Source organism: Anas platyrhynchos, chromosome 31 (assembly GCF_047663525.1).
Source record: "Anas platyrhynchos isolate ZD024472 breed Pekin duck chromosome 31, IASCAAS_PekinDuck_T2T, whole genome shotgun sequence".
Classification (NCBI taxonomy): domain Eukaryota; kingdom Metazoa; phylum Chordata; class Aves; order Anseriformes; family Anatidae; genus Anas; species Anas platyrhynchos.
The window spans coordinates 5533897-5550551 of record NC_092617.1 but is presented as its reverse complement, the minus strand read 5'-3'; the positions used below and the strand labels follow the sequence as shown (position 1 = coordinate 5550551).

Genomic DNA, 16655 nt, shown 5'->3' with positions numbered 1-16655 from the left:
AGTAGGGTCAATAGGGTCTATGGGGTCAGTAGGGTCAATAGGGTCAATAGGGTCAATGGGGTCAATGAGAACAGGTCCAATGGGGTCTATGGGGTCTATGGGGTCTATGGGGTCAATGGGGTCAATGGGGTCAATGGGGTCACAGTGGGGTCACAGTGGGGTCATTTGGGGTCGGGGGGGTCTCACCTTTAGGGGAAATCGGGGGTCGTGCGGGGCCAGGCGTTGGCAGAGCTCCTCCAGGCGCTGCCGCAGGGGGGCCCCGGGGCGCTCGGGGTCGGCGCCGGGCACCAGGGAGCAGCACACGGCGGCCACCAGCTCCAGCTGGGGACAGCGGGGGACGTTTGGGGACATTTTGGGGACATTTTGGGACATTGGGGTCACCAGGGGTCACCAGGGGATATTTGGTGATATTTCAGGACATTTCAGGACATTTCGGGACATTGGGGGCATTTGGGGGCATTTGGGGGCATTGGGGACATTTGGGGGCATTGGGGACATTTGGGGACATTTCGGGATATTTGGGGACATTTGGGGACATTTGGGGACATTTGGGGTCAGCAGGGGTCATTGGGGTCACCAGGGGATATTTGGTGATATTTCAGGACATTTCAGGACATTTCGGGACATTGGGGACATTTGGGGACATTTCAGGACATTTCGGGACATTTAGGGGCATTTGGGGACATTTGGGGACATTGGGGGACAATGGGGACATTTTGGGACATTTGGGGACATTGGGGACACTTGGGACTCTGGGGGGACATTGGGGATGTTTGGGGACATTGGGGACATTTGGGGTCACCAGGGGTCACCAGGGGTCACCAGGGGACATTGGGGGGCATTTTGGGGCATTTGGGGACACTTGGGGATATTTGGGGACATTTTGGGACATTTGGGGGCATTTGGGGTCACCAGGGGTCAGCAGGGGACATTTGGGACATTTGGGGGCATTGGGGGACATTGGGGTCACCAGGGGACATTTCGGGACATTTGGGGACGTTTGGGGGCATTTGGGGTCATTGGGGACATTTGGGGACATTTGGGGACATTTGGGGTCACCAGGGGACACTTGGGGACACTTGGGGACATTTGGGGACACCAGGGATCAGCAGGGGACATTTAGGGACATTTCAGGACATTTTGGGACATTTCGGGACATTTTGGGACATTTGGGGACATTGTGGACATTTGGGGACATATGGGGGCATTTGGGGACATTTGGGGACATTTGGGGACATTTGGGGGCATTTGGGGTCACCAGGGGTCAGCAGGGGACATTGGGGGGCATTTTGGGGCATTTGGGGACACTTGGGGATATTTGGGGACATTTTGGGACATTTGGGGGCATTTGGGGTCACCAGGGGTCAGCAGGGGACATTTGGGACATTTGGGGTCACCAGGGATCACCAGGGGACATTTAGGGATATTTTGGGACATTTGGGGTCATTTGGGGACATTTGGGGACATTTAGGGAAATTTGGGGACATTTGGGGACATTTGGGGACATTTGGGGACATTTGGGGGCATTTGGGGATATTGGGGGACACTGGGCCATTTGGGGCCATTTGGGGCCATTTGGGGACATTTTGGGACTTTTGGGGCCATTTGGGGCCATTTGGGGCCATTTGGGGCCATTTGGGGCCAATTTGGGGACATTTGGGGTCCTTTAGGTGACTTTGGGGACATTTTGGTCACTTTGGGGACATTTGGGGACATTTTGGGGACATTTCGGTCACTTTGGGGACACTTGGGGACAATTTGGGGACATTTGGGGCCATTTGGGGACAATTTGGGGACATTTGGGGACATTTTGGGGCCATTTGGGGCCATTTGGGGACATTTGGGGACATTTTGGGGACATTTGGGGACATTTGGGGACATTTTGGGGACATTTAGGGGACATTTGGGGTCCTTTAGGTGACTTTGGGGACATTTTGGTCACTTTGGGGACATTTGGGGACATTTTGGGGACACTTCAGGGTCACCGAGGGGACATTAGGGGAAATTTGGGGACATTTGGGGACATTTGGGGACATTTTGGGGACATTTTGGGGCCATTTGGGGCCATTTGGGGCCATTTGGGGCCATTTGGGGACATTTGGGGCCATTTGGGGACATTTTGGGGCCATTTGGGGCCATTTGGGGACATTTGGGGACAATTTGGGGACATTTGGGGACATTTTGGGGACATTTGGGGACATTTTGGGGACATTTTGGGGACATTTGCCCCCCCCCCCCCCCCCCGCCCCCCGCGTCCCCTCCCCACCTTCAGCTCCTGCAGCTCCTCCGGGGGGGTCTCCTCCGATGACGTCATTGATGACGTCACTGATGATGTCACCGACGGTGTCCCCTCCGGTGTCCCCTCCATTGTCCCCTCCGTGTCACCCGGGGGGGGGAGGGGCGGCTCCCAGCAGGCCCTGCGGGGACAAAGGGGACGGGGAGGGGACAATGGGGGAGGGGACAGTGGGGGAGGGGACAAAATGGGGACAATGGGGACAAAATGGGGACCCGATGGACCCAAAATGGCCCCGAATGGCCCCAAAATGTCCCCAAAGTGACCTAAAGGACCCCAAATGTCCCCAAATGTCCCCAAATGTCCCCAAATGGCCCCAAATGTCCCCAAATGTCCCCAAATGTCCCCAAATGTCCCCAAAATGTCCCCAAAGTCACCTAAAGGACCCCAAAATGTCCCCAAATGTCCCCAAATGGCCCCAAATGTCCCCAAATGTTCCCAAATATTCCTAGAATGTCCCCAAATGTCCCCAAAGTGTCCCCAAAGTGACCAAAATGTCCCCAAAGTCACCGAAATGTCCCCAAAGTGTCCCCAGTGTCCCCTCAGGGTCCCCAAATGTCCCCAAGTGTCCCCAAAGTGACCGAAATGTCCCCAAAACGTCCCCAAATGTCCCCAAAGTGTCCCCAAATATTCCCAGAATGTCCCCAAAGTGTCCCCAAAGTGTCCTAAGGGTCCCCAAATGTCCCCAAAATGTCCCCCAAAGTGTCCCCAGTGTCCCCTCAGGGTCCCCAAATGTCCCCAAATGTCCCCAAAAGTTCCCCAAATGTCCCCAAAAGTTCCCCAAATGTCCCCAAATATTCCCAAAGTGTCCCCAGAGTCCCCAAATGTCCCCAAATGTCCCCTCAGGGTCCCCAAATGTCCCCAAAGTGACCTAAGGGTCCCCAAAGTGTCCACAAAGGTCCCCAAAATGTCCCCAAAGTGTCCCCAAAGTGTCCCCAAATGTCCCCAAAATGTCCCCAAATATTCCCAGAATGTCCCCAAATGTCCCCAAGTGTCCCCAAAGTGTCCCCAAATTGTCCCCAAATCCCCTCGGGGTCCCCAAAGTGTCCCCAAATGTCCCCAAAGTGTCCCCAAAGTGACCGAAATGTCCCCAAATGTCCCCTAAAGGACCCCAAATGTCCCCAAATGTCCCCAAATGTTCCCAAAATGTCCCCAAATGTCCCCTAAATGTCCCCAAATGTCCCCAAATGTTCCCAAATGTTCCCAAATGTCCCCAAATATTCCCAAAGTGTCCCCAAATGTCCCCAAATGTTCCCAAATGTCCCCAAAGTCACCTAAAGGACCCCAAATGTCCCCAAATGTTCCCAAAATGTCCCCAAATGTCCCCAAATGTCCCCAAGTGTCCTGAAATATTCCCAAATATTCCCCAAATGTCCCCAAAGTGTCCCCAAAGTGACCTAAAGGACCCCAAATGTCCCCAAATGTTCCCAAAATGTCTCCAAATGTCCCCCAAATGTCCCCAAATATTCCTAGAATGTCCCCAAATGTCCCCAAAGTGTCCCCAAAGTGACCGAAATGTCCCCAAATGTCCCCCAAATGGCCCCAAATGTCCCCAAAGTCACCTAAGGGATCCCAAAATGTCCCCAAAAGTTCCCCAAATGTCCCCAAATGTTCCCAAAGTGTCCCTAAATGTCCCCAAAGTGACCTAAGGGTCCCCAAAATGTCCCCAAATATTCCTAGAATGTCCCCAAATGTCGCCAAAATGTCCCCAAAGTCACCTAAAGGACCCCAAATGTCCCCAAATGTCCCCAAATGTCCCCAAATGTCCCCAAAGTGTCCCCAAAGTGTCCCTAAATGTCCCCAAATGTCCCCAAAGTGTCTCCAAAGTGACCTAAAGGACCCCAAATGTCCCCAAATGTCCCCAAATGTCCCCAAATGTCCCCAAAATGTCCCCAAATGTCCCCAAGTGTCCCCAAAATGTCCCCAAATGTCCCCAATGTCCCCAAATGTTCCCCAAATGTCCCCAAAGTCACCTAAAGGACCCCAAATGTCCCCAAAGTGTCCCCAAATTGTCCCCAAACCCCCTCGGGGTCCCCAAAGTGTCCCCAAAGTGTCCCCAAAGTCACCTAAGGGATCCCAAAATGTCCCCAAATGTCCCCAAAGTGTCCCCAAATGTCCCCCAAATGTCCCCAAAGGTCCCCAAAATGTCCCCCAAATGTCCCCAAGTGTCCCCAAATGTCCCCAAATGTTCCCAAAGTGTCCCCAAATGTCCCCAAATGTCCCCAAATGTTCCCAAATGTCCCCAAATGTCCCCAAAGTGACCTAAAGGACCCCAAATGTCCCCGAAGTGTCCCCAAATGTCCCCCAAATGGCCCCAAATGTCCCCAAAGTGTCCCCAAAGTGTCCCCAATTTCCCCCTTGGGGTCCCCAAAAGTCCCCAAAATGTCCCCAGTGTCCCTTAAGGATACCCAAAATGTCCCCAGTGTCCCCAAAATGTCCCTAAATGTGCCCAAAGTGACCTAAGGGTCCCCAAAATGTCCCCAAAGTGTCCCCAAATGTCCCCAAAGTCCCCTAAAGGTCCCCAAATCTCCCCAAAATCCCCCCAAAGTCCCCCAAATGTCCCCAAAGTGTCCCTAAAATCCCCCAAATGTCCCCAAGATCCCCCAAATGTCCCCCAAATCCCCTAAAGGTCCCCAAATGTCCCCAAAATGTCCCCAAAATCCCCCAAAAGTCCCCCAAATCTCCCCAAAGTGTCCCTAAAATCCCCCAAATGTCCCCAAAATCCCCTAAAAGTCCCCCAAATCCCCTAAAGGTCCCCAAAATCCCCCCAAATCCCCCCAAATCCCCCAAAATCCCCTAAAGGTCCCCAAAATCCCCCAAATCCCCCAAAAGTACCCCAAATCCCCTAAAGGTCCCCAAAATCCTCCAAATGTCCCCAAAGTGTCCCCAAAATCCCCCCTAAGTCCCCAAAATCCCCTAAAGGTCCCCAAATGTCCCCCAAAACCCCCAAAATCCCCCAAAATCCCCCAAAGTCCCCCCAAAATCCCCCAAAGTCCCCCAAATCCCCCAAAAGTCCCCCAAATCCCCCAAAATCCCCCAAATCTCCCCCAAATCCCCCCAAATCCCCCAAATATCCCCAAAATCCCCCCAAATCCCCCAAATGTCCCCCAAAATCCCCTAAAGGTCCCCCAAATGTCCCCAAAGTCCCCCAAATCTCCCCCAAATCCCCCAAATATCCCCAAAATCCCCCAAAATCCCCCAAATCCCCCCCGTGCCACCAAGACCCGGACTCAGGGGGCGGAGCCTTTATTGGGGGGCGGGGCCTGGGCCCAGAGGGGGCGGGGCCTGGGTCAAAAGGGGCGTGGCCTGTGCCCAAAGGGGGCGGGGCTTCGTACAAAAGGGGTGTGGCCTGAGCCAAAAGGGGGCGGGGCCTGGGCCAAAGGGGGCGGGGCTTCGTACAAAAGGGGCGGGGCTTATGGTAAAGGGGGCGTGGCTTGGGGAAAAGGGGGCGTGGCCAGCTCAGTCCCGCCACGTCACCTCCACCTCGTCCGTGCGGTACCTGGGGGACACCGTGACGTCATCGTGACGTCATCGTGACGTCATCGGCACCCAAAAAGCCTCGGTGTTTCCCCAAAATCACCCCATGTCCCCAAAATCCCCCAATGTCCCCAAATGTCCCCAAAATTCCCCAATGTCCCCCAAAATCCTAAATGTCCCCAAATGTCCTCGGTGTCCCCAATGTCCCCAAAAGTCCCCAAATGTCCCCAAAATTCCCCAATGTCCCCCAAAATCCTCAAAATCTTCCATGTCCCCAAAATTCCCCAAAATCACCCCATGTCCCCAAAATCCTCGATGTCCCCAAATGTCCTCGGTGTCCCCAATGTCCCCAAATGTCCCAAAATGTCCCCAAAATCCCCCAATGTCCCCCAAATCCTTGATGTCCCCCCAAAATTCCCCAAAGTCCCCAAAATCCTCAAGGTCCCCAAAAGCCTCGATGTCCCCCAAAATCCCCCAAAGTCCCCAAAACCCTCAATCTCTCCAAAATCCTCAATGTCCCTCAAAATCCCCCAATGTCCCCAAAATCCTTCATGTCCCCAAAATCCTAAATGTCCCCAACGCCCCAAATGTCCCCAAAATCACCCAATGTCCCCCAAATTCCCCCAAATCCCCCAACACCCCCAAAATCCCCCAATGTCCCCAAAATCCTCAATGAACCCAATGTCCTCAATGTCCCCAACGCCCCCAAAATCCCCCAAAGCCCCCAAAATCCTTGATATCCCCCAAAATCCTAAATGTCCCCAATGTCCCCAAAATCCTTGATGTCCCCAAAATCCTCAGTGTCCCCCAAAATCCCCCAACGCCCCCAAAATCCTCGATGTCCCCAAACCCCTAAATGTCCCCAAAATCCCCCAAAGTCCCCAAAACCCTCAATCTCCCCCAAATCCTTGATGCCCCCCAAAATCCCCCAACGCCCCCAAAATCCCCCAATCTCCCCAAAATCCTCAATGTCCCCAATGTCCCCAAAATCCCCCAATATCCCCAAAATCCTTCATGTCTCCCAAATCCTCAACGCCCCCAAAATCCTTGATGTCCCCCAAAAACCCCCAACACTCCCAAAATCCTCAATGTCCCCAATGCCCCCAAACCCCTAAATGTCCCCAAAATCCCCCAATGTCCCCCAAAATCCTTGATGTCCCCAACACCCCCAATGTCCTCATTGTCCCCAATGTCCCCAAAATCCCCAAAGTCCCCAAAATCCTTCATGTCCCCAAAATCCTAAATGTCCCCAACGCCCCAAATGTCCCCAAAATCCCCCAATGTCCCCAAAATTCCCCCAAATCCCCCAACACCCCCAAAATCCCCAATGTCCCCAAAATCCTCGATGAACCCAATGTCCTCAATGTCCCCAATGCCCCCAAAATCCCCCAAAGCCCCCAAAATCCTTGATATCCCCCAAAATCCTAAATGTCCCCAATGTCCCCAAAATCCTTGATGTCCCCAAAATCCTCAGTGTCCCCCAAAATCCCCCAACGCCCCCAAAATCCTCGATGTCCCCAAACCCCTAAATGTCCCCAAAATCCCCCAAAGTCCCCAAAATCCTTCATGTCCCCAAAATCCTTGATATCCCCCAAAATCCCCCAATATCCCCAAAATCCTCGATGTCCCCAAAATCCTAAATGTCCCCAAATCCTCGATGTCCCCCAAAATCCCCCAATATCCCCAAAATCCTTCATGTCTCCCAAATCCTCAACGCCCCCAAAATCCTTGATGTCCCCCAAAAACCCCCAACACTCCCAAAATCCTCAATGTCCCCAATGCCCCCAAACCCCTAAATGTCCCCAAAATCCCCCAACGTCCCCAAAATCTCCCAAATCCCCCCGCTGTCCCCCAAAATCCCCCCAAAACGCCCCCACCTTTGGGTGACCCCGGAGCGGGCGATGTCGGTCACCTGCCCCGTCCGCAGCATCTCCCACCCGGCCTGGGCGATCATGGCCCCGTTGTCCACGCAGAACCTAAAAACACCCCAAAAAATCCCCAAAAACTCCCCAAAACTCCCCAAAAAACCCCAAATCGTCCCAAAATTATCCCCACCTCTCGTCGCTGGCGCAGAGCCGGGCGCCGCGGGCGTCGCACATCTCCTGCAGCATCTCCTGGAGGCGCCGGTTGCCTGTGGGGTGGCCGTGAACCCCGTGTACCCAAAATCGTTGTTTTTTGCCCCAAAAATGTGTCCCCAGCCCCCCCTACTCACAGCCGACCCCGCCCACCAGCAGCAGCTCCGGGGCGCGGGTCAGGGCCATGGCGCGCTCCGTCACCTCCACCAGCATGGCGAACGCCGTCTCCTGCGGGGTCAGCGGGGTCAACGGGGTCGCCCCGTGACCTTTGGGGTCGCCCCGTGACCTTTGGGGTCAACCCGGGACCTTTGGGGTCAACCCATGACCTTTGGGGTCAACCAGGACCCAATGGGGTCAACAGAGTCCCCTTGGGGTCAACCGATCCCGTTGACGTCGCCCAACGCCTTCATATCCTAAAATCCCCTAAATATGCCCCAAAATCCCCTAAATATACCCCAAAATCCCCATAAGAATCCCAAAAGGTCATGAATGGATCCCAAAAAACCCTTAAGAACACTCAAAAACCCATAATATACAAAAAATCCTTTAAAAGTTATCCGAATCCACTTAAAAAAACGGAAAACCCATAAACTATCCCCAAAATCCTATGAATGGATCCCAAAAATCCCTTAAGAACCCTCAAAAATCCTTAAGAATACCCAAAATCCCTTAAAATCCCCCCAAAGCCCCATAAGAACCCCAAAAGTTCATGAATGGACCCCAAAAAACCCTTAAGGACCTCCAAAAAGTCTTTAAGACCTCCTGCGGGGTCAACGGGGTCAACGGGGTCGCCCCGTGACCTTTGGGGTCGCCCCGTGACCTTTAGGGTCAACCCGTGACCTTTGGGGTCAACTCATGACCTTTGGGGTCAACCAGGACCCAATAGGGTCAAGGGAGTCCCGTTGGGGTCAACCGATCCCGTTGAGGTCGCCCAACCCCGTTGACGTCGCCCAATGCCTTCGTATCCCAAAATCCCCTAAATATGCCCCAAAATCCCCATAAGAATCCCAAAAGGTCGTGAATGTACCCCAAAAAACCTTAAGCATACCCAAAAACTCCTTAAGAATACACAAAATCCCTTAGAATTCCCCCAAATCCCCTTAAAAATGCACAAAACCCATAAACTATCCCCAAAACCCTATAAATGGACCCCAAAAAACCCTTAAGAACCCCCAAAAATCCTTAAAAATACTCAAAATCCCTTAAAATCCCCCCAAATCCCCTTAAAACCCCCCAAAGCCCCATAAGAACCCCAAAAGTCCTTGAATGGACCCCAAAAAAACCTTAAGAACCGCCCAAAAGTCTTTACGACCTCCTGCGGGGTCAACGGGGTCAACGGGGTCGCCCCGTGACCTTTGGGGTCAACCCGTGACCTTTGGGGTCACCCCATGACCTTTGGGGTCAACCATGACCCAACGGGGTCACCCAACCCCGTTGACGTCGCCCAACGCCTTCGTATCCCCAAATCCCCTAAATATGCCCCAAAATCCCCTAAATATGCCCCAAAATCCCCATAAGAATCCCAAAAGTCCATAAATGGATCCCAAAAAAACCTTAAGAAACCTCAAGAACCCATAATATACAAAAAAATCCCTTAAAAGTCACCCAAATCCCCTTAAAACCCCCAAAAACCCATTAACTATCCCCAAAACCCTATAAATGGATCCCAAAAAACCCTTAAGAACCCTCAAAATTCCTTAAGAATACTCAAAATCCCTTAAAATCCCCCCAAATCCCCTTAAAACCCCCCAAAGCCCCATAAGAATCCCAAAAGTCCATGAATGTACCCCCAAAAAAACCTTAAGAACCCCAAAACCCCATAAATTCCCCCCAAAATCTCTTACAAACCCCAAAACCCCATAAATTCCCCCCAAAACCCCATGAAGACCTCCTCCAACCCCCCATAATCCACCCCAAAACCCCTTGAAGCCCCCCCAAAGACCCTTAAGAACCCCAAAACCCCGTAAAATCCCCCCAAATCCCCTCAAAACCCCTTAAAAAGCCCAAAACCCCATAAAATCCCCCCAAAACCCCTAAAAACCCCCAAAACCCCATAAATTCCCCCCAAAACCCCATGAAGACCTCCCCCAACCCCCCATAATTCACCCCAAAACCCCTTGAAGCTCCCCCAAGCCCCTTAAGAACCCCAAAACCCCCTAAAACCGCCCCAAAACCCCTCAAAACCCATTAAGAACCCCAAAACCCCATAAAATCCCCCCAAAACCCCTAAAAAAAACCAAAACCCCATAAATTTCCCCCAAAACCCCATGAAGACCTCCCCCAACCCCCCATAATCCACCCCAAAACCCCTTGAAGCCCCCCCAAAGCCCCTTAAGAACCCCAAAACCCCCTAAAACCCCCCCAAAACCCCATAATTTGCCCCCAAATCCCTTTAATATCCAACCCCTTCGCCCAGGAACCCCAAAATCGCCAGAATTTGCCCCAAAACCTGTAGGGAGAAGCAGAGGTCCTCAGCGGTGGCCTCGCCGGTGGCCAGGAGCCGGGGGGCGACCGCCTGGGGGGGGAGGGGACTTGATGACGTCATGACCCTTTTAGGGACACTTAGGTCCTTTTGGGGATTTTGGGGACATTTGGGGGATTTTTGGGGACATTTTGGGGTCTTTGGGGACTTTTTGGGGTCTTTGGGGTCTTTTGGGGTCTTTGGGGACCTTTTGGGGTCGTTGGGTTCCTCTTAGGGACTTTGGGCTCTTGATGACGTCACAACCCTTTTAGGGACATTTCGGTCCTTTTGGGGACTTTGGGGACATTTGGGGGATTATTGGGACATTTTGGGGATTTTTGGGACATTTTGGGGTCTTTTGGGATCTTTTGGGGTCTTCAGGGTTCTCTTGGGGTCGTTGAATTCCTCTTGGGGACTTTGGGTCTTGATGACATCACGACCCTTTTAGGGACACTTCGGTCCTTTTGGGGATTTTTGGGACATTTGGGGGAGTTTTGGGACATTTTGGGGATTTTTGGGACATTTTGGGGTCTTTCGGGACTTTTGGGGTCTTTGGGGACCTTTTGGGGTCGTTGGGTTCCTCTTGGAGACTTTGGGGTCTTGATGACGTCACAACCCTTTTAGGGACGTTTAAGTCCTTTTGGGGTCTTTTGGGTCCTTTCGGGGATTTTGGGGACATTTTGGGGTCTTTTGGGCCCTTTTGGGGTCTTTGGGGACATTTTGGGGTCTTTTGGGAGTTTTTGGGGTCTTTGGGTTCCTCTTGGGGTCATTGAGTTCCTCTTGGGGACTTTAGGCTCTTGATGACGTCACGACCCTTTTAGGGACACTTAGGTCCTTTTGGGGATTTTGGGGACATTTGGGGGCTTTTGGGGACATTTGGGGGAGTTTTGGGACATTTTGGGGTCTTTTGGGATCTTTTGGGGTCTTTGGGTTCCTCTTGGGGTCATTGGGTTCTTCTTGGGGACTCTGGGGTCTTGATGACATCACGACCCTTTTAGGGACATTTAGGTCCTTTTGGGGACATTGGGGGGGGGTTGGGGACATTTTGGGGTCTTTTGGGACTTTTTGGGGTCTTTGGGGACATTTTGGGGTCTTTGAGGACATTTTGGGGTCGTTGGGTTCCTCTTGGAGACTTTGGGCTCTTGATGACGTCACAACCCTTTTAGGGACGTTTAAGCCCTTTTGGGGTCTTTTGGGTCCTTTTGGGGATTTTGGGGACATTTTGGGGTCTTTTGGGCCCTTTTGGGGTCTTTGGGGTCCTTTTGGGGTCTTTGAGGACATTTTGGGGTCGTTGGGTTCCTCTTGGAGACTTTGGGGTCTTGATGACGTCACAACCCTTTTAGGGCCATTTAAGTCCTTTTGGGGTCTTTTGGGTCCTTTTGGGGATTTTGGGGACATTTTGGGGTCTTTTGGGCCCTTTTGGGGTCTTTGGGGTCCTTTTGGGGTCTTTGGGGACATTTTGGGGTCGTTGGGTTCCTCTTGGGGACTTTGGGGTCTTGATGACGTCACGACCCTTTTAGGGACATTTAGGTCCTTTTGGGGAATTTGGGGACATTTGGGGGATTATTGGGACATTTTGGGGATTTTTGGGACATTTTGGGGTCTTTTGGGATCTTTTGGGGTCATTGGGTTCCTTTTGGGGACAACGGGCTCTTGATGACATCACGACCCTTTTAGGGACATTTAGGTCCTTTCGGGGATTTTGGGGACATTTGGGAGATTTTTGGGACATTTTGGGGTCTTTTGGGATCTTTTGGGGTCTTTGGGGACATTTTCGGGTCTTTGGGGTCTTTGAGGACATTTTGGGGTCGTTGGGTTCCTCTTGGAGACTTTGGGCTCTTGATGACATCACGACCCTTTTAGGGACGTTTAAGCCCTTTTGGGGTCTTTTGGGTCCTTTCGGGGATTTTGGGGACATTTGGGGGCTTTTGGGGACATTTTGGGGTTTTTTGGGCCCTTTTGGGGTCTTTGGGGTCCTCACCTCGACGTGCGACAGCAGCCCCGAGAAGGAGACGTCCATTCCCTTCACCACGTAGGGCAGCTCCACCAGCTTGCTCCCCCTGCGGCCAATTTTGGGGTCATTTTAGTCCATTTTGGTCCATTTTAGTCCATTTTGGTCCATTTTGGGGTTATTTTGCTCCATTTTGGTTAATTTTGGTTAATTTTGGGCTATTTTGGGGTCGCCTCGCTCACCTCTTGGCCATCTGCTCGATGTTGTAGCCGGGGCTGGGGTCGTTGGAGATCTGTGGGGAGGACACGCCAAGAACACGCTAAGAACACGCCAAGAACACGCAAGGACACGCTAAGGACACGCGTGTGACGCGGGGGGGGTCCCCACCTTGAGCACGCGTGCGAAGCGGTCCAGGCAGTTGCCCACGGCGATGTCCAGCGTCTCGCCGAAGATTCGGTAGCGCCGGCGTGAGAAGGCGATCACCTGGGGGGGGGGGACCCCGTGATATGTCACGATAGGGCGTGATATCGCAAGGTATCGCGCGATATCCCATATTATCCCCATGATATCGTGAGATATCGCGTGATATCCCACGATATTGCAAAATATCCCCATGATATCATGAGATATCCCCATGATATCACAAGATATCGTACTATATCCCCATGATATCGCGAGATATTGCGCGATATCTCATGATATCGCAAGATATCGCACAATACCCCCATGATATCGCGAGATATCGCATGATATCCCCATGATACCACGAGATATCCCGCGATACCCCCGTGATATCGCAGCAATGCCCCCACGATATCCCATAATACTGCGTGACGTCGCGGGATATCGCGTTATATTGCACGATATTGTGTGATAGCCCGTGATATTTCACGATACCGCTCACTATCGTGTGATATAATCACAGTATCGTGCAGGATTTCGTGATATCTCACGATAAAAGACCAATATCTCAGGTTATAACACCAATATCATGGCAATATATCGTGATATAATGCTGATATCTCACGATATAATACCGATATCTCACGATATAATGCCAATATTGCCCAATATAGTGCCCATATCGCGCAATATAATGCCAATATCGTGCCATATAACACCAATATCGCCTGATATAATGCCAATATTGTGCGATATAACGCCGATATCGTGCGATACAATGCCGTATCATGCAATATAATGCCAACGTCGTGTGATATAATGCTGATATCGCCTGATGTAACGCTGATATCGCGCGATATAATGCCGATATCGTGCGATATAATGCCATATCGTGCAATATAACGCCAATATCGTGCAATATATTGCTAATATCGCGCGATATAACGCCAATATCGTGCGATATAATGCCGATATCGTGCGATATAACGCCGATATCGCCCGCTATCGCCCGCTATCGCGACAGGGGAGGGGAGGGGGGCCTACCTGCGTGTTGCCGCCGCTGACGTAGAGCACGAGGGGGTCGCGGGCGCGGGCCAGCAGGCGCCCCATCTCGATGTGCCCCACGCAGTGGTTGACCCCCAGCAGGGGCCGGTCCCAGAGCTGCGCCAGCGTCCGCGCCACCACCGCCACCACCGCCAGCGGCGCCCCCATGCCGGGGCCTGCGGGGGGGGGGGGACGACACGCTAAGAACACGCTAAGAACACGCTAAGCACATATTAAGGACATGCTAAGGACAGATTAAGGACACCCTAAGGACATACAAAGGACACATTAAGGCCACGCCAAGGCCACATGAAGCACACGCCAAGCACATGCCAAGCACATGCTAAGAACATACTAAGGACACACTAAGGTCATTCTAAGAACACGCTAAGCACACACTAAGGACACGCTAAGGACAGATTAAGGCCAACATAAGGACATGCAAAGGACATGTTAAGGCCAGGTTAAGGCCACACCAAGGCCATACTAAGGACATGTTAAGGCCACACCAAGGCCACATGAAACACATGCTAAGCACATGCCAAGAACATGCCAAGCACATGCTAAGAACATGCTAAGGACATGTTAAGGAGACACTAAGGACATACAAAGGCCACATTAAGGACACACCAAGGCCACACGAAGCACACACCAAGCACACACCAAGCACACACTAAGAACATGCCAAGCACATGATAAGGACACGCTAAGGACACGCTAAGTACACACTTAGGACACACTAAGGACAAAATAAGGAAAACCTAAGGACATACAAAGGACATGTTAAGGCCACACCAAGGACACACCAAGCACATGCTAAGAACATACTAAGCACACTCTAAAGACACACTAAGAACACGCTAAGGACATGCTAAGGACACATTAAGGAGACACCATGGACTGATTAAGGCCAACCTAAGGACATAGAAAGGACACATTAAGGCCACACCAAGGCCACATGAAGCACACACCAAGCACACACTAAGCACACGCTAAGGACATGCTAAGCACATGTTAAGGAGACGCTAAGGACTGGTTAAGGACATACAAAGGCCACATTAAGGACATGTTAAGGCCACACCAAGGCCACACCAAGCACACGCCAAGCACACACTAAGAACACACTAAGCACATGCTAAGAACACGCTAAGCACACACTAAGGACACGCTAAGGACAGATTAAGGCCAACCTAAGGACATACAAAGGACACATTAAGGCCACACCAAGGCCACACGAAGCACACGCTAAGCACACACCAAGCACACACTAAGGACACACTAAGCACATGCTAAGGACATGCTAAGGACATGCTAAGCACACGCTAAGGACAGATTAAGGCCAACCTAAGGACATACAAAGGCCACATTAAGGCCACACCAAGGCCACACGAAGCACACACCAAGCACATGCTAAGCACATACTAAGGACACGCCAAGCACATGCTAAGAACACGCTAAGCACACACTAAGGACATGCTAAGGACAGATTAAGGCCAACCTAAGGACATACAAAGGCCACATTAAGGCCACACCAAGGCCACACCAAGGCCACATGAAGCACATGCTAAGACCATACTAAGGACACGCTAAGAACATGCTAAGGACATGCTAAGGACATGTTAAGGAGACACCATGGACAGATTAAGGACAACCTAAGGACATACAAAGGACACATTAAGGCCATGTTAAGGCCACATGAAGGACACACTGAGCACATGCTATTCACATGCTAAGCACACGCCAAGCACACACCAAGCACACACTAAGGGCACACTAAGAACACGCTAAGCACATATTAAGGAGACACTAAGGACAGATTAAGGACAACCTAAGGACATACAAAGGTCATATTAAGGCCACACCAAGGACACACGAAGCACACATCAAGCACACGCTAAGAACATACTAAGCACATACTAAGCACACTCCAAGGACACGCTAAGCACACACTAAGCACGCACTAAGCACATGCTAAGAACACGCTAAGCACATATTAAGGACACGCTAAGGACAGATTAAGGCCAATCTAAGGACATACAAAGGACACATTAAGGCCACACCAAGGCCACATGAAGCACATGCTAAGCACACACTAAGGACACACTAAGCACATGCTAAGGACATGCTAAGCACACACTAAGCACACACTAAGAACAGATTAAGGCCAACCTAAGGACATACAAAGGACACATTAAAGCCATTCCAAGGCCACATGAAGCACACACTAAGACCATGCTAAGGACACGCCAAGCACACACCAAGCACATGCCAAGGACACGCTAAGGACATGCTAAGGACACGTTAAGGAGACACTAAGGACATACAAAGGACACATTAAGGCCATGTTAAGGCCACACCAAGCACACCCTAAGAACATGCTAAGCACATGCTAAGCACACGCTAAGGACACGCCAAACACACGCCACTGACCGCGGGTGAAGGCGACGGCGTCGATGTCGCGGGGCCCGAGCCCGGCCTCCCGCAGGGCGTCGGCCACCAGCCCCAGCACCGCCCCCCGGTGGTGCCGCCCCGTGGGGCCGGGGGCGAAGCCTGCGGGGTCAAAGGTCACCCAGGGGTCAAAGGTCACCCTCAGGGTCACGGCGGGGTCAAAGGTCACGGGGTGGGGTCACAGAGGGGTCAGGGGTCACGGGGGCAGGGGTCAAGTGGGTATTGGGTCACAGGGGGGTTAGGGGGCATGGGGGGGTCAAAGGTCATGGGGAGGGGGGTCAAAGGTCACCCAGGGGTCAAAGGTCACGGTCAGGGTCACGGCGGGGTCAAAGGTCACGGGGTGGGGTCACAAGGGGTCAGGGGTCACGGGGGGCAGGGGTCAAGGGGGGAATTGGTCACGTGGGTCATAGGGGCGTTAGGGGTCATGGGGGGGTCAAAGGTCACGGTAAGGGGTCACCCAGGGGTCAAAGGTCACCCTCAGGGTCACGGTGGGGTCAAAGGTCA

General features: G+C 52.2%; 1 protein-coding gene across 7 annotated transcripts in view; it reads right to left on the bottom strand.

Moving 5' to 3' along the window:
• Window positions 1–16655, bottom strand: part of OSGEP (O-sialoglycoprotein endopeptidase) — a 41090-nt gene that overhangs the window by 23536 nt on the left and 899 nt on the right. For 4 of the 7 annotated variants that reach the window (XR_011805353.1, XR_011805354.1, XM_072029724.1 and 1 more), the window contains exons 2-12: window positions 16134–16253; window positions 13704–13879; window positions 12645–12740; window positions 12500–12549; window positions 12288–12366; window positions 10295–10360; window positions 7983–8073; window positions 7826–7901; window positions 7648–7746; window positions 2267–2417; window positions 187–321 (exon numbers count right to left, since the gene is read on the bottom strand). Coding sequence is in view for 5 of the 7 variants with exons in the window: in XM_072029724.1 (XP_071885825.1) it covers window positions 187–321; window positions 2267–2417; window positions 7648–7746; window positions 7826–7901; window positions 7983–8073; window positions 10295–10360; window positions 12288–12366; window positions 12500–12549; window positions 12645–12740; window positions 13704–13879; window positions 16134–16253 (1139 nt within the window). In the remaining 2 variants the exon portion in view is untranslated. Of the gene's footprint in view, window positions 1–186; window positions 322–2266; window positions 2418–5523; window positions 5793–7647; window positions 7747–7825; window positions 7902–7982; window positions 8074–10294; window positions 10361–12287; window positions 12367–12499; window positions 12550–12644; window positions 12741–13703; window positions 13880–16133; window positions 16254–16655 lie in introns of those variants that run through there. The other 3 variants (XM_072029726.1, XM_072029727.1, XM_072029728.1) reach the window with 2 other exon arrangements.